Source organism: Ammospiza caudacuta, chromosome 7 (assembly GCF_027887145.1).
Source record: "Ammospiza caudacuta isolate bAmmCau1 chromosome 7, bAmmCau1.pri, whole genome shotgun sequence".
In the NCBI taxonomy this organism is placed as follows: Eukaryota; Metazoa; Chordata; class Aves; order Passeriformes; family Passerellidae; genus Ammospiza; species Ammospiza caudacuta.
Window position 1 is genome coordinate 20,484,729 of NC_080599.1, and position 20,663 is coordinate 20,505,391.

The 20,663-nt window shown below is 52.1% G+C and overlaps 2 protein-coding genes across 3 annotated transcripts in view; one reads left to right on the forward strand and one right to left on the reverse strand.

The window, feature by feature from the left end:
* RGSL1 (regulator of G protein signaling like 1) overlaps positions 1-9,206 on the reverse strand; it is a 27,960-nt gene extending 18,754 nt beyond the window's left edge. Inside the window, exons 1-3 of the mRNA XM_058808068.1 lie at positions 9,197-9,206; positions 8,474-8,763; positions 81-144 (exon numbers count right to left, since the gene is read on the reverse strand). Of these exons, the coding sequence (XP_058664051.1) occupies positions 81-144; positions 8,474-8,763; positions 9,197-9,206 (364 nt within the window). The remainder of the gene's footprint in view (positions 1-80; positions 145-8,473; positions 8,764-9,196) is intronic.
* GLUL (glutamate-ammonia ligase) lies at positions 5,278-15,449 on the forward strand. 2 transcript variants are annotated; one of them, XM_058808129.1, is made up of 7 exons: positions 5,278-5,298; positions 10,423-10,613; positions 11,796-11,957; positions 12,219-12,365; positions 12,779-12,906; positions 13,067-13,266; positions 14,136-15,449. In XM_058808129.1, exons 2-7 carry the CDS (start codon positions 10,448-10,450, stop codon positions 14,452-14,454), a joined length of 1,122 nt encoding a protein of 373 aa, XP_058664112.1. In that variant the 5' UTR covers positions 5,278-5,298; positions 10,423-10,447; the 3' UTR covers positions 14,455-15,449. The 2 variants fall into 2 exon arrangements, with proteins under 2 accessions (XP_058664112.1, XP_058664113.1); XM_058808130.1 differs by lacking the exon at positions 5,278-5,298 and adding an exon at positions 9,428-9,456.
* Positions 15,450-20,663: the final 5,214 nt, after the last annotated feature.

Below are 20,663 nucleotides of genomic sequence, written 5' to 3' on the forward strand. Positions count from 1 at the left end.
CAACACCTCCCACCACCCTGTGAAGTTTTATTCATTTCTGGAAGATGTGGATGCAGGAAGGTGTGCTGGCATCAGCCTGCTGGCGGGTGGGTGCCCCTGGAAATGCCCTCCTCCATCAAGGCACAGCAGTGTTACAGGGAGGACCTATATTTCAAAACTTAATTGCTTTTTTCCCCCCATTTTTCCACTTTTTGGGGTGTGTTTAGAGGGGCTGAAGCCCCCAGCAAAGGGGAACTCACCAGGAGTCATCGTGATGGTGCAGTGTTCCAGTGCTGGGTTCCAAAGTGCCACCCTGATTGTGACACACTCCTTTGGGTGACTCCTGGGGGGCTGCAGCTCCCTCCAGGCCTGCTTATCCTGCAGAGGAGAGCACTGAGAGAGGATCTGAGCAGTGTCTGCATGGGCCTGCAGAGGGGATGTGCAGAGGGTGGAAGCCAGGCTGCTCTCGGTGGTGTTGTGAAATGGGATGAGCAGAAATTGGAACAGAGGAATTCCCACCTGAACATGAAGAAAAACTTATTCACTGTGATGGTAACTGAGCACTGGAATAGGTTGCTCTGACAGGTTGTGGAGCCTCCCTTAGTGGAGATATTTGAGAACCATCTGGGCACAATCCTCAGTACTGGGCTCAGGGGACCCTCCTTAAGCTGAGGTGTTGGACCAGGTGGTCCCTTGTGACCTTACCCCTCCTCTGATGCTGTGAAATGTCACTTTTTAAATCTCCAGCCCTGCAGAGACACTCAGGCAGTCCTAAAATGAAACCCCATTGGATTTGGTGGGAAACTGCTCCAACAAAGGCAGGAATTATGCATTTTATTCTATCTTTTTAGAAGGTTAATTTATTACTTTATGATACTATATTATATTAAAGAATACTATACTAAAACTAAAGAATATAGAAAAGATACTGAAGGCTAAAAAGATAATAATGAAAATTCGTGACTCTTTTTAGAGTTTTGACACAACTTGGCCCTGATTGGCTAATGAATTAAAACAACTCACACTGGAGACAAAAGAAATAATCACTTGTGACTAAACAATTTTCAAACACATGAGCACAACACAGGAGAAGCAAATGAGATAAGAATTATTTTTTTTAAAGCTTCTTAGCTTCTCAAGAGAAAAATCTTAAACAAAAGAATTTTTTTCAGAGAATATAAATGCCACAAAACCTTTCCCTCTCCCTGCTGGGGCAAATTTCTTGCCTTCAGAGGAGGTTCCTGGTGGCACCTCAGTGCTGGGTGTCACTGTCGGTTCATCTGCTCAGCTCGGGACGGGAATTTCACAGGAAACCCCTATGTGTTTGCCCCAAACAGACCAAGCCCACATTTCTTATCTGCTTTCCTCACCAGATCTGGGGCTCAGACCCACCCGTGGAGACCCTGCAGCTGGGAGAAGGAGGAGAAAAAGAGGGAGCCCCGTCCTGCAGCAGGAGGGAGTTGTTCCCCTGGCAGGAGGAGGAATCTGCTCCCCAGGTGGGTGTTTGATGCTGCTCTGGTCTTTGTGCCAGACCTGGGGGCAGGACAGTGTCCCACAGTGTCCCCAGCAGCGGGGCCACCTCACGAGGTGGCGCTGTCAAACCAGGAATGCGGAGCTGCTCCCAGCAGCAGCAGCAGCAGGGCTCTGCATCTCAGACAGAGCACAGCTCCGAGCTGATTGTGGGGCTGGTCACTGTGCCAAAACCCACAGTGATGTGGGGAAGGGGCAGCTGTGAGCCACTCGTGAGCCACCTGCTCGTGCCAGCGGTGCCAGGCAGAGCTGTGGGAAGGAGTTATGGGGAGGAGCAGCAGCTCCCATCATGGATCCTTAAAGATTTCTGCAGCTGAGCCCTAGAGATGAGAGGGGATAGGAATGAACCGGAGTGGTGGCTGTCTCACACCTAAAAAACTCAAAAATCCTCAGAGAAAAGTGAAAACAAAAAAAAAAAAAACCACATTTTCCAGCTGGACACTGAGCAGATGCCCAGTAGGATTCTCAGAGGATGGGGTGGCTCCTTGGGTGCTCATCCAGCTCTGGGACTGTGATGGCTTCTGCCAGGAAAAAAATAAGGTTGTGAGCAGGAATTGTCCAACATGATCACTTTGGGAGGGCACAGGGCCATTTCCATGGAGTTTCTCCCCAAGAGGTCTGGCAGGATGGAGCTCTCCTCTCCTGGCTTGCCAGGGCACATGGTGTCCTCACAAGAGGAGCACATGTGAGCTGGGTGGCTATCTAGGAAAAAAAAAAAAAACCAAAAAAAGTTTGAAAAAAAGAGGTGGACACAGGAGCAGAGCCCAGATTTAGAAGGAAGCTCGGAGTGGCTGGGCTCCATAAAAAGATAAGGGCAGGGTTGCAACATCAAACACATCAGGAGGGCTTTGCTGCCCTCTGCCCCAGCCCAAATCACCCACCCTGACGTGGGGAGCAGCCCTGGGGTGATGAGGGGCAGAGCCTCACGTTCCCAGAGGGGATGAGCTGGGGTTTTTCTCCTTGCCCAACATCAGCTGGCACTGCTCCCCAGCGTGGCAAAGTCCAAGGCTGCCCAAACACAATGTCAGCCTCACTGACTGGGGTCACTGGGCACTCACAGCCCCCCCAGCAGCCCAGCCTGGCCCTTTTGGTGCCATCAGGAGGGTAGGGGGTGTTTCCCACACACCCCAAATGTCTCAGCATTGCTCTGGCTCTGGGTGATGGTCTGCAGAGCCAGAAATCTGGGGAGCTCCAGCCTGAGTGCACAAACCTGCTCTCCCCCTTAGCATAAGTATTAAATATAAGTATATAAGTATGTCCCTACCACAAGTTTTTGGGGGAAAATTTGGAATTTTTCCCCCCTGTACAGCCTCATGCTCTTTTCATATAAATAGTTTATAGGACATTAGGCCCACAGAGCCTTAAAAGTGGAGTTTCTCTAGGCTGAGGAATTCCAGCTCAGCCTCAAATATGATTTTCTTTCTTGAACACCCTACAGTGATTTTTCTCATGTGATTTCCCTGCTCAGTCTCCTGAGTGCATGAGATCTGTTTGCTCGGCAAGCACCCCACTGGTGTTTCCTTGGGGAGTATTTTTGAGCCTGTTGCCATGTGTCTGTGGTTTCCTTGCTTGGGACTGTTCCCTTACAGCTGACAGCCCTTGTTGCAGGCTCTGCCTTCACTTGTCTCCCCTCCAGCTGAAGCAGAACCACTGGTGTAACCTTACCCCAGCCTCTGGGGCTGTTGACTTCAGCAGCCTGGGTTAAATATGTGTTGTGGCAGGACAGGGACCTAATTCAACCATGAGGGAGGGCCATGGGCAGCGGCATCTTGCTGTTATAATTAATAATTTTTATAATTAATATTATTTTTTATAATGTTTTTTGTTTTATAATTTACAATGTCAGGCCCAAATTCACCTCTTCATCCACTCAGGCAGCAGTTTGAGGATTTCTGCACTTATGGAGATGTGAGGTGTGTTTGGCTGAGATTAACAGCTAACACAGCCCCAACCTGGCTGGGAGTGCTTTTAAACAGTGTGAACTCAAAATAGGGGGGAAAAATATCCCAACAAAAACAACCCTGACCAATTTGCAGCAGCGGGGAAAGGCATGTGCTGAGAGCTCTCCCTGCGCTATTCTCCACCCTTGTACAGAACGAACTGAGCCAAGCAATTCCTGGGTCTCAAATCCCGCCTGTCCCTGACGTTCTCATCTTCCAGCTTCCCCCCTGGCTGCTGCTGGAGGCAAACACGTGCTCGGGGAAGGTGCTGGCCCCCGGGCAAGCTCTGCAAGCACAGCAGGTAGGGGCTGGCAGCCGGCAGTGCCCCTGGATCTGGGCAGGGGGCTGCTGGGGCATGGGGCAGTGCCAGGGGCTCCTGGGAGGGGTGCCAAGCCGAGCGGTGCTGTCAGAAACGCCAATCACTTGCTTTTAAAAGTTTAATACTAATAAAATGGTTATAAAAATAGCAATATAATTAGAGGAATAAAAATTTTGGACAATTTGGATTAGGTGTCCTGTGGCTGCTATCTCGCTGTGAGTCCTTTCTTTAAAAAAATTATCTTACATAGCATAGCTTCTATTTTAACATTATGTTATAACCTAAAACTATATTTAACACGCTACTTAAGAAAATTAATACATAATTTATATATATATAAAATACTACATAACTTTCTAACATAACACATATAACATTCATTTTAATATTTGCAAAAACCCCATCATAAAATATGCATTTTTGACAGGTGGGCATGGGGACAGGTGGCTCAGAGAGGGGTAGGGAGGGAAGTGGCTGTAGGAATTTGCTTCTTGTTACTATTTTTTGTCTTTTTAAAAAGGAAAAAAAGCTTAGAAGTTTTTTTGTTTGTTGGTTTGTTTTTTTTTTTTTTTTAGTGTTGGAAGCAGAAAAGTTTTAATAAAAGGCAAAATAACAAAACTCCTTACAGAGAAAACCTGAGCCAGGTGCAAGAGGTTCTTGCTCCTGGTAAAACACTCCACAAAAGCAATTAGTTCCTTTGCTGTCTTCTTTTTCTAGTAAATTGCTTAGGCAAGACTTTTTGGCTCCTGTCCAATTGGCTATCCTCAAGTTTGAGCTGAAGTCCCCAAAGTCCTATGAGGTGGCTTTTTGCCTAATTGAAGAGAGAAACTGGTGCCATCGCCTGGGCTGTCCTGGGGACCATGCCCCAAGGTTCCTCTTCCCTTTGTGCATAGTCCAGGGAGCTGAAAGAGGAGGGAAGGGTTTTTTTCTCTCACTCTGAGTGTGTCTCTGCAAGTTTGCACTGATTAATTTGCTTTCCTAAACTGCCCTTTAGGGCAGCCCAGGTGATCTGCTCTGGAAAGGCTGGAAGCCCAAGGTCCCTCTTCTTTCTGTGCGTGGTCCAGGGAGCTGAATGAAGAGGAAGGGTTATTTTTATTTTCATTCTGCATGTGCCTCTGCAAGTTTGCACTGATTAATTTGCTTTCCTAAACCGGCCCAGGTGATCTGCTCTGGAAAGGCTGAAAGCCCAAGGTTCCTCTTCCCCCTGTGCACGGTCCAGGGAGCTGAATGAGGAGGGAGGGGTTCTTTTCTTTCACTCTGAGTGTGCTTCTGTAAGTTTGCACTGATTAATTTTCTTTCCTAAACTGGCCCAGGTGATCTGCTCTGGAAAGGCTGAAAGCCCTCTGGCCACCAGCCCACGGCCACCCTTGACCCTGGCAGCACCTTCAAAGGGAGCATGGGGCTGCTGCGGAGTGTGCAATGTTTGCTCACAGCCAGGGCCAGCAGCTGCTGCCTGCCAGCCCTGGGGGGTTTCGTCAGCGTCCTGCAGCGCTCCGGGGGACACTGCTCGGCCACTGCTGCTTGCACAAGGTCAGTGTCCTCAGGGCCCTCATCCCCCACACCCCACGGGGGCTCGGTCACTTCTGAGCTAAGCGCTGGCTCGGGTGCTGGGTTGGATTTTCCAGCCCTGGGTGAAACATGCTGCATGTCCAGGTGTGCCAGGCTGGGAGCACCTCAGGAGCTGCTGGTGTGGGTCCAGGCAGAGGCAGCTGTGCCCAGGGGTGAGCAGGGGTGGAGGTGATGCAATATCAGGACAGGCAGCCCGTGGCTGAGGTCACTTGGGTGCAGTTCAGTTGCTCAGGGCCTCCCAGCACAAAGCACTTCCCTGGATGCATCTGGAAGTGGTATAGCTCACAGAATTCACAGAATAACAGAATTACTGGAAAAGACCTTCGAGATCATCAAGTCCAACCCAGCCCCAACCCCTCAACTAAACCCTGGCACCCAGTGCCACATCCAGGCTTTGTTAAACACACCCAGGGATGGGGACTCCACCACCTCCCTGGGCAGCCATTCCAGAACTTTATCACTCTTTCTGTGAAAAACTTTATCCTAATATCCAACCTGTATTTCCCTTGGTGCAGCTTGAGGCTGTGTGCTCTGGTTCTGTCAGTGCTGCCGGGGGAAAGAGACCAACCTGAGCACAGCCACTTTATTTAGCTCAGTTTAGGAGCGTGTTGAGTGTGGGGAGAGGAGAGATGCTGAAGATGTTCCTGCTCATTGCAGGGGGTTTGACTTGATGACCTCCAGGTCCCTTCCACACCAAACCAAAGCATTCTGTGATTCCATGATGCTATGCCCATCCCTCCTCCCTCCCAGCTGTGCCACTGCTGGAGGCTGGGGCATTTTGGGTGTGTTCAGCCTCCTCCTGGGACTTGGCATCACAACAAAATGGGCAATTCCTCCTCCCTGTGTGACATCTCTATTGGAAAAAAAAAAAAAAAAACCCCAAAATAACAACATTTCCTTTCTAGTTCAGAATTTTTCTTTAGCACTGGTGAAAGACCAGTGGGTACCTGGGCTTAGCAGTCTGGGTCTGCAATCTGTTGGGCTTGAGATCCCAGGGTCTGGGGTGAGGATCACAGTGCTGGCAAAGTCCCCAAAAGCCATCAGACACTGCCCCAGGGTCTGAGCCACATGGAAATTTCATATCCTGTCTATTTAACCCTCAAGTTGCCACCCCCATAATGGCATGACATTTCTGCAGTTTAAGGCATTCCCAGATGGAAGACAGGGATGGAGGGGGACACACAGACAAGGGATGAGTCACAGCAGCCCCAGCAAGGCACAGTGCAGAGGGAAGCCTTGATCCTTTACTGCCTGGCCGCTGGCTGGAGCTGGAAAAGGGGAGGAATTCCTCATGCTAGCTGAGAGAAACTCATCCTGCTCCCCTGGAGGATGCAGGGACACGGCTGTTCCCTGTCCCTGAGGGCTTGCCTTGGAGGCAGGAGGCTGCAAAGTCCAGCCTGCCCAACCCTCCTAACTCAGCAGCCACTTCCCAACCTTGGCACTTGTCTCAGGATATCAAACTGTGCCGGCGGGAAGCGCTGGGCTGGGCCAATAAAGGCCAATAAAGGCAATAAAGGTGTTCCCACGAATTAACAGCAGGAAGAAGGAAAAACCTGAGCCAGTTGGGACTCACCCCTGGCAGGGGACATTGTCTCACTCTCTGGCTGTGCCTGTGGCCCTTTGAAGGTGGATTTCAATCCACTCCTGGGTGGTGTCACCGTGGGCACTGAGCCCTCCCCAGCAGCCTCCCGGGAGGGTTTTGTTGGTGACACCGGGGGTCACTGGAGCACGCAGCTGGGCCAAAGCACAGCCCAAGCAGCCTTTCCCCAAAAAATAATTTAAAAAATTAAAAAAAAAAAAAAAACTAAATTAATTTTTTAAAAAGCACAGCCCGAGCAGGCTTTCCCCAAAAAATAATTTTAAAAATTTAAAAAAATAAAAAACTAGAAAAAAAATAAAGTAAATTAAATTTTTTAAAAGCCCGAGAAGGCTTTTCCCCCCCCAAAAAAATTAAAAAGAAACGAAATTAAATTTTAAAAAATATATAATTTTTAGAAAGAAAATGAATTAAAAAAAAATTTTAAAAGGCGGTCTGGAAGGGGAGGAGGGGAATGAAGGCAGGCGGTAAACAAGCCAGGTGAGTCCATTGAGGAGGCCCGGGAACGCTTCCCGGGAGAGGGCGCTGGGTCCGCGGCTGCCGCTTCTCTCCGGCTCCCAAACTCGTGCAGGGCGAGCACAGGGGCCTTGGGCATGAGCCAGCCAGCAAACCCTCCGGGGCTGGCAGCACCATCCTGCCACCCCCGCCACCACAGCCCTGCCCACCCTGGGGGGCTCTGCCAGGCTGGGGGTTGCGGCCCGGTGTGGATTTTTGGGATGGGGAGATGATGTTTGCATTGTGCAGCTGCCTTTGCTCCCCGCCTGCCTTCAGGGTTGGCTGGAGCTGCCCAGCCCCGAGGCTTGCAGGGCACGGGGGTCACCCCACTGCTCAGGGGCCTCCTCTTGTAAACATCTGGGTGTGTTCGAAGCCAAAGGTGGACAGAGTTACTGGGAAATGTGCAGGTAGAACGGTAATTCCAAGAATTTGGAGCTGTCAGAGCTCTCAGATTAAAGAAACCCTCCACAAACCTAGGGAAGAGGGCTGGACACTGCTTTACATTGCCTGTGGCTTGACAGCTCCCCTTTATGGGAGCTATTTTGGGCTCCTGCTCCTGCTCTGCTTCCTTTTACTCCAGCTGAGCTGTTAGATTTGGGTGACCACAGCTGAACTTGGGCTGAACGTGAGTTGCTGAGCTCATTTCCCAGGGTAAAACACCACGTTCGTTGGTTTGTTTGTGCGTTGGAGCCATTTCTGTGTGCTCAGGGTGCAGGAGCAGGGGTGGTGCTGGCAAGAAGCACTTTCTGGAGTGCTCAGGGCAGGCTGTTGCAATGCTCGGTGGCTCTGCCTTGCTCAAGCAATTCCAGGAGGAGAGAAGCACCCGAATTTCACCTCGTTCTGGACAGCCCCGGGGGATTGCCACACACCCATGGCTGCTCCAAGGTGCTGCTGAGGGCTGAGCCAAGTTGTCCCCGCAGGGAGGGTGGAGATCTGGCTCTTGAGATGGGTGATAAATCAAAGCCTGGTGTTGGCCAGCATTTCCACCTCCCTCCTGAGGATCCGGCTCTCCCTGGCCACTTTCCCTCTGGATTCTGGCTGTACAGTGGCCGTGTCCGAGGCAGGGTGGCTTGGGATGGCGGGGAGGCTCCAGCTTCTCGAAGATAGGCAGTTCTGGTGCCATTTCCTGAGGCTGGCACAGGGCACAGCAGGATCCTGTGGCTCCGTGGCAGGCGTGTGGGTGGCGTATGCCCGCCCTGGGACCTGCGTGTGCCCTGGTGTGTGCACACACGGCTGCCAGCTCCGTCTGCTCCTGCTGGCGTAGCTCTCCCGCCCCGTGGATCTGGAGTCTCTTGTCCCATCTCCTGGAGCTGCAGGAGGTGGGACAAGCGACCCTGTGGGGTGGAGACCCGGACATGGTGGAAAAACACTGGGCACTGCCTGCGGTTTGCTGGGCACTCCTATGGTGGGGCTGGAGGATTTCTCCCCCCTCGAGTGATCCTTGCAGCGAGGCTCTGCAGGTCCAGCTGCTGGAGGCTGTGACCTGCTCCAAGGAGGGCACCGAGGCTTTTGTCCCCCTCCCAAGAGCGGGCACCAAGCCAAAGGGGCTCGGTGGAGCTCCATGCCTCCCTCTCTCCCTGTTGTCCCGGGGCGGCCGGATTCCATCCCTGCCAGCTCTGCCAAGGCAGCCTAATGTAAACGCTGCCGAAAGCCTTGGATCCGCTCCCGCCCGCTCAGGGACGAGGGGTTGTTTTTCCAGTCGGGAGCACTGTTAAAAACACCCCAAACCCACCCAACCTCTCCGCTCTCTTCCCTCTGTTCCCTCACTTTCCCGCATCCGCCCGAGTGCCCCTTTGCCGGGGGCGGCCGGGCCGGAGCGGGCGGAGGAGGAGGAGGAGGAGGAGGACGGAGGCGGGGTGGTGGCGGGCCTGTCCCCCCTGCCGTGTCCCTCCCGTCCCGCCGCGCTGCCCAATCCGTGCGGCGGGGCCGGCGCTGCTCCGCCATAAAGGGGCGGCGGGCGCGGCCCCGGGAGCCGAGCGTGGGAGCCCTGCGCCCGCCCGCCCGCCCGCAGCCGCCGCCGAGCGCAGGTACCGGCCCGGGGGGACACGGGGACACCGCTGCCCGCCACCCACCGGGCTCGGCAGGGCCGGGCTCGGCAGCTCCGGGGAGATCTTCCAAGGGGAAATTCCTCCTTTGGGGGAAGGGGAGGATTGGGGGGGGGGCGGGGGGGGGGAAGGAGGAGGAAGTGGCAGCTTGAGTTTTCTGTTGAAAACATTCCCTTTGCAGCTTTTGTGGTTTTATTTTTGGCCCCCACGAGGCTGCCTGGAGAGGCACGCGTGGGAGATGCTTCTGGCAGGGCAGCGGGGCGGTGGGAGCCGCGGCGGCGTGGGCTGGGGACGGCTTATTCCGCAGGGATGTTGGAGCGGCTTCCCCAGTCAGTCCGCATTCCCAAAGTGCCGGCATTTCCCTGGAAAACAGCCGCTACTGTGGGTCGGACACGAGTGGGCTGGCTGGCGATAGAGCCCGGCCCGCAGGGCTCTGGGGATTCTAGAGCCACCCCGGCCCATCCCGCTTCTCACTGCTGCTGGGGTGCTCAGGGCTCCTGTGTGCTGCCTGTTGCTTTTCCTGCTGCCCTGCCACCGGGCTTGGATAGCCTCAGCCAGGCTGAGAAAGCAGCTGGGGCAGAAAAGCCCTCCTCGATGATGCAGATTTATTAAGAAAGCCCCAGCTAAGCTTTCCTTGCATTAGCCTTGCTCTTGAGCAGAGTGTGGAGGTGAAAAGTTCATGTGGGGCTAAGGAGCCCTTTGGAAGTCTGTTGCTCTGGTTTATTAGCAGGAGTTTGGTGTTTTGAAGGGTTTCTGGAGCAGGGCTAGCTTGAGCTGCTGTGTGTTCTCCCTGAGGAATGACAGGGAACCGCTGGAGATGGCAGCTAGCCCTGCGGCCGAGCTGCCTCCTGCTCCTCCCTGGCCTTGGGTGGGGAAGGGGGGTGCTGAAAAATGTGGGCACACAGGGGAAGACTCACAGCTGGGGCTGTCTGTGATTCCCCTCTGCAGGAACCCCCTCGTCAGGACTGCAGCCATGGCCACCTCAGCGAGCTCCCACCTGAGCAAAGCCATCAAGCACATGTACATGAAGCTGCCGCAGGGGGAGAAGGTGCAGGCCATGTACATCTGGATCGACGGCACGGGGGAGCACCTCCGCTGCAAAACCCGCACGCTGGACCACGAGCCCAAGAGCCTGGAAGGTGAGAGGGCAGGTGCAGCACTCGTAGCCCCTCACTGGGTGGAGGAAGGATGCCATTTCTCTCTTCTCGTGGCAGAAGGATGGTTTTTAGGGAGGATGTTCCTCCTCGTGCCCTTCCAGCTACCTCTTTCCCCATATACCTTAGGGGGATGTTCCCAGCTCTCCAGATGTGGAGTTTCAGGGAGATGCTTGGGGCTGGGAGCCCGTCCTTGGTGCTGTCCCTGCCGTGGAGGGGCTGCTGGCAGGGGCTGGGGGCTCTTGGCAAGGGCTTGGCTGCCCATTGACTCTTGAGTACTCGTTTTGGCCGGAAGTAGTTTGGCAGAAGAAAGTGCAGGGGAAAGAATGGAGCTATCCGGTGTAATTAAGAGCTTGTGTCCCTCAGAACAAACAGTCCCAGCTTACACAATAATAGCATTAGGATTTTCCCCAGGTTGCCATGGAGCTGGCTGGAGACAGTTATGAAATGAAAATACTGTGTGTGACTGAGCAGAATTTTCTTTTTTCTTTTCTTTCCTTTTTTTTTTTTTTTTTTTTTTTTCTTTTCCCATCTCTCCTTTCCCCTTTTCCCTCTGAGGGAGTGGTTGGCACAGCTCCTGTTGGAGATCTTTGTGCTTCCCATCCTCCCTCTTTCCCTCTGGGATATGGAGGAGATAACATTGCCTGGGTGTAGTTCTGGGCTTTGACCTGGAGGGCAGTGGTCAGGATGGAGGGTGGGCAAGGGGCCACACTCCCCTTCCGTGTGAGATTCCACCTCTCTGATTTGCCTTCCCACCTTCTTAAGGCCTTGGTGGTGTTACTGAGGGTATTCCATGGCTCCCCTCATTCCCACAGCTGGAAGGTGGCTCGTGGTCTGCCCTCTCCTAGCTGAGGGGACCGGGTGCTTTGCTCATCCCTGTGGTTGTTATGACATGGGAAATGTCCTCAGTGCTACTCTGTTCACTCAGGCTTGGCCAACAGCCCAGCAACTTGTTATTTTCCAGGGTGGCTGGGGACTTGCACTCCTGTGATTTTTTTTTGCTTGTTTTGGGTTTGTTGGTTGTTTTTTTTTTTGCTTCCCCCACTTGGAACAAAATCAGCTGAACTGGGACTAAACCTATTCTCTATGAGCATCTTCACATCTGTCTTCCTGGAGGGCCGCAGGGATCCCATGGGTCACTGTGGCTGGTTCCTCTCTTTGCTCCAGATCTCCCCGAGTGGAATTTCGATGGCTCCAGCACCTACCAGTCCGAAGGCTCCAACAGTGACATGTACCTGCGACCTGCTGCCATGTTTCGGGACCCTTTCCGCAAGGACCCAAATAAACTCGTTCTCTGTGAGGTCTTCAAGTACAACCGCCAGTCTGCAGGTGAATGAATGGACCTTCTCCCTCCTTCCCTTCTCCTGGTGTTCCTGGGAAGGGGAATGGGAACCCTGCCCAATGCTGTCTGTGCCCTTAGCATGACACAGAAATAACGTGAAAGAAGAGGGCAAATGAAGCGGTGGTGATGGACTAAAGGGCTGGGCTTGGGATTCTTCAATGCTGCTTGGGACTCAAAGTGTTAAATAAATAGAAATGGGGAGTGGAGGTGGCATCGCTCATGAGCCTCGTGTCGCTTTTCCATTCCAGAGTCAAATCTCCGACACACCTGCAGGAGGATTATGGACATGGTGTCCAACCAGCACCCCTGGTTTGGGATGGAGCAGGAGTACACTCTCTTGGGGACAGATGGACATCCATTTGGCTGGCCTTCCAATGGCTTCCCTGGACCCCAAGGTAATCTTCTGGGAGCCTGGAGCAAGTCAGGAGTGTTTGAACTGAAATCTGTGTGGCACAGCTTCAGGCGAGTTGAGGGCTTCAAGGTGCTCCTAGAACTGAAGGTGGACGGTAGAAAGCGGAATATTGGCAAAAACCAAGCAACCAACAAGATTAAATTGGTCACAGAAAGGCTGAGGTGGGGATTGGCCACATCCAAATTTGCTGCTGGGTTTGTTGGTCTGCAGGGGACTTAAACTCAGAGGCAGACTTAAACTCGGGGCGAACTTGCTCTCCATCAGTGTTCTACCCTGCCAGTTCTTCCATGAAAAACACACCTTGGGGCTTTTGAAGAGTTCTCTGTGCATGCTGGGTGTTCACTGGATGTCAGGGTTTTTCCCTGTGGAGGCTGATGTTGCCCTGTGCTGTTGCAGGTCCGTATTACTGCGGTGTGGGGGCAGACAAAGCCTATGGCAGGGACATTGTGGAGGCCCACTACCGAGCGTGCCTTTATGCCGGTGTGAAAATCGGAGGAACCAACGCAGAAGTGATGCCAGCCCAGGTAAATCATTCTAAGATGCTTCATGGAGTGAGAGAGAGCATGGAAAAACCCCAGGCAGGGGGAGCTGTGTGTGCCTGCTCTGAGCTGTGTGGCTGTCAGCATCAGCACGTGGGAGGTGCCTGTCTCCACCCCGCTGAGCCCCTGACCCTCCTCCTTGCAGTGGGAGTTCCAGGTGGGACCATGCGAGGGGATTGAGATGGGTGATCACCTCTGGATCGCGCGCTTCATCCTGCACCGGGTGTGCGAGGACTTTGGGGTTGTGGTGTCCTTCGATCCCAAACCCATTCCTGGGAACTGGAACGGTGCTGGCTGCCACACCAACTTCAGCACCAAGAGCATGAGGGAAGAAGGAGGTCTCAAGTAAGTGTTTGGGTTGTTTACTGGGCAGGATTTTGGATGACACGGGATTTTGGTTCTTGGCGTGACATCTGAGTCTTCTGGATTGGGTTTTTTTGGTCGTTTTGTTTTTGTGGTTTCTTGTTTTTCTTAGTATGTATTTTTTTTTATAATGACACATTCTTGTCTTGATGCTTGGTGGGCAATTCAGCCAGCAGTACAGCTCCACCAGTACAGGATGCAACTATCTCTAACAGCCTGTCCAGCTCCTGACCTCCCAGTGCTCGGAACAAACAAACAAACCCGCTCAGCACAGGGCTTTTTAAATGATATTTTTATAGCCATGATGAAAGAGAAAGACCATTTGCTTCATCTGGGCAAGGCTGCCATGTTTGCTTAAGAGATGAACATCCTAAAAATGCAAACTGTGAGTTCCTGCACATGACTGCTGTGCAGTCAGGACACTGTGTCAGTGGAGCTGTGTGGAGGGACGCATCCTGGCAGCTCTGTTTTTTTGCCTTAATCTTAGTGCTGCCCTGAGATAACGACTCTGTGAGCTTCATGAATAGCAATGCCAGTGTTGAGAGCTCTCCTGTCTGAGAAGTGGGAAGTTTTAACTGGTGGTGTCTCACAGGTGGCACTCCCTGGGAACCTGTGGGGTTTGGCCATGAGGACTTTTCTGGGCCAGCAACAAAAGTGGAGAGAAACCCGTGTTGGGATGAACAGCCATGTGGGCCGTGGGGCACAAGGCATCATCACAAAGTGCCTTGGGGACTCTGATTAATCTCGCTGTCACTTTGACATGACAGTCCAGAGGCGTTCAGCTCCAGAGGTGTTCAGCTTGTCCCACCCCTCACTGTGCCACCCCTGTCCCTCCCTCCCTCCCTCTGCAGGCACATCGAGGAGGCCATCGAGAAGCTGAGCAAGCGCCATCAGTACCACATCCGCGCCTACGACCCCAAGGGGGGGCTGGACAATGCCCGGCGCCTGACGGGCTTCCACGAGACCTCCAACATCAACGAGTTCTCGGCCGGCGTGGCCAACCGTGGCGCCAGCATCCGCATCCCGCGCAACGTGGGCCACGAGAAGAAGGGCTACTTCGAGGACCGCCGGCCCTCGGCCAACTGCGACCCCTATGCCGTGACAGAGGCGCTGGTCCGCACGTGTCTCCTCAACGAAACCGGGGATGAGCCTTTTGAATACAAGAACTGAGCAGACTGCGCCCCGCGGCTGCTGCTGCCGCCTCCCCCCCGCGCCTCCCCGCGCCCCTAAAGTTCCCTTCTAGCTGTAATCCTGAGGGTACAAGATAACATGTTTCATGTCTCAGTAACTCTTGTTGTCTTGAGGTGGGGGAGGAGGGCAGGTTTAGTTTTATCTGTGTCTGTTTGTCGTTGACTCTTCGGAAGACGAGAGGAGGACGGGGTGTTAGAGAACTTTTAACCACTGTTTTATTTTTTTTTTTGTCTAATTCATGTGTACATCCGATGGGATCCTGTGGCTTCCAGGGACAGACTGCACACACAGAAGGTGTGTAGGAGAGGAGAAAGCTTAAAACAGAGCCAGATTTGGGGGGCCAGCCCCACTGCTGACTGATGGCTGTCTGTGGAGAAGGGAAGATGGGAGCTGTGTGTGTGCTCCTGCCTATTTGGGGACGTGACAGGGACATCGTCGCCCTCCGGCCACTCTGAGGTTTCTGGGAATCTTCTGGCATTGAGGAGAACTCTTGGTTCTGTCACTGGAAGTCAACCCATCTCTGGCTCATAACACAGAGTGAAGTAGTATTTTTCTATTTAAATATAAAAAGAGAAAAAAAAATATATATGAAAGTGTTTTTTTCTTGGAAGAGATGACGTTCCAACGCCTCATCCAGCCAGAGCAGGCAGAGCTCTTGCGGATGCAGTCGGATGCAGGTGGGACTGAGGGTGAGCTCGGAGGGAGACTGGGATGAGATTTGTTCCAGCATGGAGTGGAGCTTGCAGGAGGGGGTTCCCAGAGCAGGAAGCCTGCAGAAGCATTTGTTACTGTAATTCAGGTGGCCGTGACATGCTCGGAGTGGGAGGAACGTGTCCTGAACTAAGAGTTGACTGGTCAACAGCGTTCTGGACAGAGCTGTGGCTGTGTCACCTGTCCAGCAGGGCTAGCATGTCACTAAAGCAGGGCTTTGGATAAAGGTTAAAACAACAAAAAAAAAAAGAGAAAAAAATAAAGAAGAGAAGTTTTAGATTTTTGTTTTTCATAATTAATGTTCTTAGTTTCTCCGACTGAATGGTTTTACAGAGACCGCTGATGCCACTGTTGTGTCCTGGCTCTCTCGGGCTGCCTGCCATCCAGCCAGGATGATGGGGGCCAGGAGAAGGGAAGGGAGAGGCCACCTGGCCCTCCCAGCCAGCCCTGGCACTCCCAGCTGCTGCTGGGGGGTTCTGACGTTCTGGGATTTTTCACTTGGGTATCTTAGATGGTGCCAGTTATATTCTGTTGCATATGGACTTCTTCCCAATAGGTTTCTTTTTTTTTTTTTTTTTTTTTTTTTGTAATAAAAAAAAGAAAAAAAGAACAAACCTTTCAATCTGACCTCTGCAGCCTCTTTTTTGTACATGTATTGCCTTCACCATTTGAAAGGATTTTGACTCCTAGTGGGTAGATGTGGCTTTAATTTGGAGGGGAAGGGGTTTGGGAGGGTCAGGGGCCTTTCAATCCATGTGTGCTCTCCAGAAAATGGGAATTTGTCAGCAGTGGTGGGTTCTGTGATGAGGGATGGTCCAGCTCTGGCTTGCATGGGATTCTTTTGGGATGGGAAAGGGCCTGGGCTTGTGAATGTCCATAGGGAGGGTTATGGGTTTGCTAGGTCTTTGTGCATTTCCCAGCCTCCTCCTCCTCACAAGTTCTACAGGATAGAGAAATCCTACAGAAAAGAAAACCCCAGCAAACTTAATTTAAAAGGGAGCTTTGTGGAAGAAGAACCTTTCCCATTCTCCCTGAGAGAGAAATGAGAAAATGCTGCTTGTCCTCCTTTGGCATAAGCCCAGTCATTCGGGAAAATAACCCAGGCAGTAGAAATGTGGCACTTTGCTCGCATGGTCCTTTATTTAGCCCATGGTGCCATTCCCCAGCTTCCCAGGAATTGCTTCCATCAGGAGAGGATGCTTTAACCATTCCCACCTTTAAATCTGGATTAACTGCACCTGAGCCTCCTGCTGGGCTGATGAGGCCATTCCTGCCATCATGTTTTTTGTGGATCAGCTGTTTTCCTGCATCTCCCTCCTGGAGAACATTGGAGGCAGCACTTTCCTCAGCACAGTCCCAAATTTACTTCTGTCCCTGTGCCTGGTGTGACAGGAACAGAGGCAAAGTGAACACCTTTCCTCCCATCCTGACATGGCCACAAGGACTTGGAAGCTGGGGTGCTGCAGCCAAAACAAACCCAGGGGTAACTCAGGAGCTGGGAAATCTTTGTTTTGTTCTGATTTGGGCTCAGGGCAAGGCAGCTGCTGTTTCTGATGCATTCCAAGAAAATGTTACAGAGGAAAGAACTGGATTTCACCTGAAGTAAGAGAACTTTTCTAAAGGCATTGGCACAGAAGGAAGGAAAAACATGGTTTGGTTTTCTGTTTGTTTTTCTTAAAGATCCTGTGCTTCCAAACACTGTGAATCATTGAGGCTGAATCTCCCTCCAGACACCCTTTCCTCCTGGGGAATAAAAAAAAAAATGGGAAAAGGGGACATGGCTCAGTTTTGGCCACTAAGCATCAGCAAGGCAGGAGGAGCTGATGGGCAGCAAGTTTAATGTTTTGCTCTCAAATCATGGAATGGTTTGGGCAGGAGGAGCTGATGGGCAGCAGGTTTTGTGTTTTGCTCTCAAATCATGGAATGGTTTGGGCAGTAGGAGCTGATGGGCAGCAAGTTTTGTGTTTTGCTCTCAAATCATGGAATGGTTTGGGCAGGAGGAGCTGATGGGTAGCAGGTTTTGTGTTTTGCATTGGAATCATGGAATGGGGCAGCAGGTTTTGTGTTTTGCCATAGAATCATGGAATGTTTGGGCAGGAGGAGCTGATAGGCAGCAGGTTTTGTGTTTTGCACTGGAATCATGGAATGGTTTGGGCAGGAGGAGCTGGTGGGCAGCAGGTTTTGTGTTTTTGTGCATTGGAATCATGGAATGGTTTGGTTTGGAAGGGACCTTGAATATCACCTCATTCCAACCCCCTGGCATGGGCAGGGGTACCTGCCTTGGGTTGCTTTGGGACAAACAGCATCTCCCTGTGCCATTGGGGTGTCCCTGAGGAAAATGCCATCTACAGAGTGTCCCTCAGGCTGATAAGGGGTGCAGGCATCAGTCCTTTGCTCCTCCAGCTGCCCTGAATGTAAATTTAGGTCAGGAGCTTGATGCTTAATGGTTCCTCTTGTTCTCAGCTGAGAAAGCATTTATCCACTCACTGCACAATTACCCGGCTGAAAACAAGGTCAGAACAACATTGTGCAGGGAAATGGCTTTTCAGATCATTATTAAGAGTATTGGGGGGAAAAGAAAATGATTATAATGAATTAGAAGGGGGGAAGAAAACAACTTATTCCCCCTAGACATTGTTTTCTGACTTTTTTTGCCTAAAGCTTGCTTGCTGAATCTACTTTGTAGCTACCTAAACACTATTTCCCAGCTCTGTAGGGTAGGGAGGGCTCCTCTTAAGGCCACGGGCCTCTTACAAATTGAGACTGAAACACTCAGAAGCTGAATTTATGTCTTATGCATTCATCAAAAACATTTTGACTTTTGATCTGAGCCTCTCAGGAGGAAGCAAATCTCTTTTCTCTGTACTCACACATCCTTAAAATGTGAATAATGATATAGCAAGGATCAGTCCCAAGGGGTTTGCTGGGCACATCCAAGCATCAGGAACTGCTCCAAATGAAGCAGCCAAAAATAGCAGCAGCTTTTTGAAGTGCCTGTTGGTTATTCTCCCTCTTAATCAAACACCAGCTTAGGAGACAAGGCTGCCCCTAACCCATTAATATATCTGATCACATGCCAGGCTTTCCCCCACAACTGGGTTTTAAGGCAATCAAAAGAAGATTAGCCACAGCTCCCTTCAAACACAGCCTGGAGCACATGAGCTAATCAAGATCACACTTGAAGCATCTTTTTGTGCCAGGCTGTGCTAGCCCAGTTATTGCCTGGACACAAGGGATTTTCCCTTTCTGCAGAGCCTGCTGCATCAGGTGTGGCTGTTTGGATTTTTCCTGCCCTTTCCCACTCCCACTGATGCTGCTCCAGTATCTCCATCCGTCTTCAATTACCATTTCTGGGGAGTTTTCCAGTGCAATTTGATCTTCCTTGATTACCTTTTGTTGGTAGGTCAGCCTTCACAGGCTGGCACAGCCTCTGGCTGAACACATCTGGAGGAGGAGGAGGAATCAGCCAGTTTTAGCTGGGCCAGGATTTGCTGAGCTGACTTTTGGATGCCCTTACCTGGGGGAGAAGAGAGGCAGGGAGGGAGAAGTTGCTGGGTGAAAGTGTTTTTATTTCTCCAATCTGTGTTTTCCCCTCTTCCTGGGGTGCTGATGCTGGGAGTGTCCTGCATCTCCTTCTGCCCCCAGGCACAGACTGCTGAGAGGGTGATTTGCTCTGCAAGAGCCTCTGTTTGGGCTTGAAGCTGCTGTTATCAGAGCAGCTTTGTTCTCTTGAAAAGCCCTTTGGAGCTCCAGCAGCTCCTCTGGTGTGGGGCCCGGCTGAGATCTACACTTGCAGTTCATCAGCTGATAAAAGTGATGAACTTTCCACCTTAGGAGAAGAGGCTGGAGGTTCTCTGTGCCCTCTAAGGAGGCCAGGGCATGCTCTAGAAGCATGCTGGAGAAAGGTCAGGTGTGATAATTTCTTGTGTGAGCTGACAGAGCTGGGAGGGGACTCCTGCCATCACACACATCCCTAACCCAGCTCCAGCTGAGGCAGCATCTCATCCCACTTGTTCAGTTACTGATTAAACTGAGGACAGCTGCTTAGGGAACAAGTGGGAGCTCTTGAAAGGGAAGATCTCAGGCCTGCCTGGCTTCCCCAGCCAGCTGGCTGCAGAGTCAGACCTGGGCTGCCTCCTGAGTGGGTCCTCCACCCACGAGCGCTTCTTCAGGCTCTCCAGCTGGGACTGATGACCTATATGCAGTTTCAACACGTCTGGTGTGGATGTAAATTGAGCCCCGACTCTTTGCTTGCTGACAAAGGGGCCAGGCCATTAGTAGGATCTGCTTTTCCCAAGGCCATTCAGGTTGCGGGGGATATCAGTCACTGAGGGATGACTAAAGATGTCACTTGTGAATGGCCTGGCTCATGAGTGGTGATCTCAGTCTGAGCCTCGTGACTCCACCCTGAGCTGGGTGTTTGGGGACTGTTCCTCCTTTTTGTGCACTGATCTCTGGTGGGAATGAGTGGAGAAGGGTTCAGGGCAGACACAATCCCACTGCTCTCCACACTGGAGCATCATCTCCAGGGCCTCCATTCCCAGTGGGAGATGATGTGGGTCAGAGCATCTCTGAGCTGCCTCTGGAGGTGTCAGTGCTCAGAATGAATGGAATTTGGGGCTGGGTGCTTCTTGCACGTTTAGGCCCCCCAAAACCTGCAGTGGTGGACCTCAACGTGAACTTGCCTGACTGAGAAGAAACCCAGGGTGAGAGAAGCAAAGTGGGGAGGAAAATCCACATCCTGTGACTCCAGACTGAGCACCAGGACTGCGGGTCTTCAGAGCCTTGCAGGAGAACTGGGCCCTTCTCCCTCATTGCAGGAGACCTGAACTGGGCCCTTCTCCCTCACTGCAGGGGAACTGAACTGGGCCCTTCTCCTCATTGCAGGAGAGCAGAACTGGGCCCTTCTCCTCATTGCAGGAGAGCAGAACTGGGCCCTTCTCCTCATTGCAGGAGAACTGAACTGGGCCCTTCTCCTCATTGCAGGAGAACTGAACTGGGACCTTCTCCTCATTGCAGGAGAGCAGAACTGGGCCCTTCTCCTCATTGCAGGAGAACTGAACTGGGACCTTCTCCTCATTGCAGGAGAACTGAACTGGGACCTTCTCCCTCAGTGCAGGAGAGCAGAACTGGGCCCTTCTCCCTCATTGCAGGAGAGCAGAGCTGGGCCCTTCTCCCTCATTGCAGGAGAGCTGAGCTGGGCCCTTCTCCCTCATTGCAGGAGAGCTGAGCTGGGCCCTTCTCCCTCATTGCAGGAGAGCTGAGCTGGGCCTTTCTCCCTCACTGCAGGAGACCTGAACTGGGTCCTTTTCCCTCCCTGCTCCCTTCCTCTCCCTCCCCAGCAACACCGCACTGTAGAGGGGGCAGCCAGGCTTCACCTCAGCCAAAAAACGCCTTTCTTTCCCTTTCTTTGCTTCCATCCTGGCCTGCCCACAGGCTGGCATGGCCGTGCTATTTTGCTTTCATAAGCTGCATTA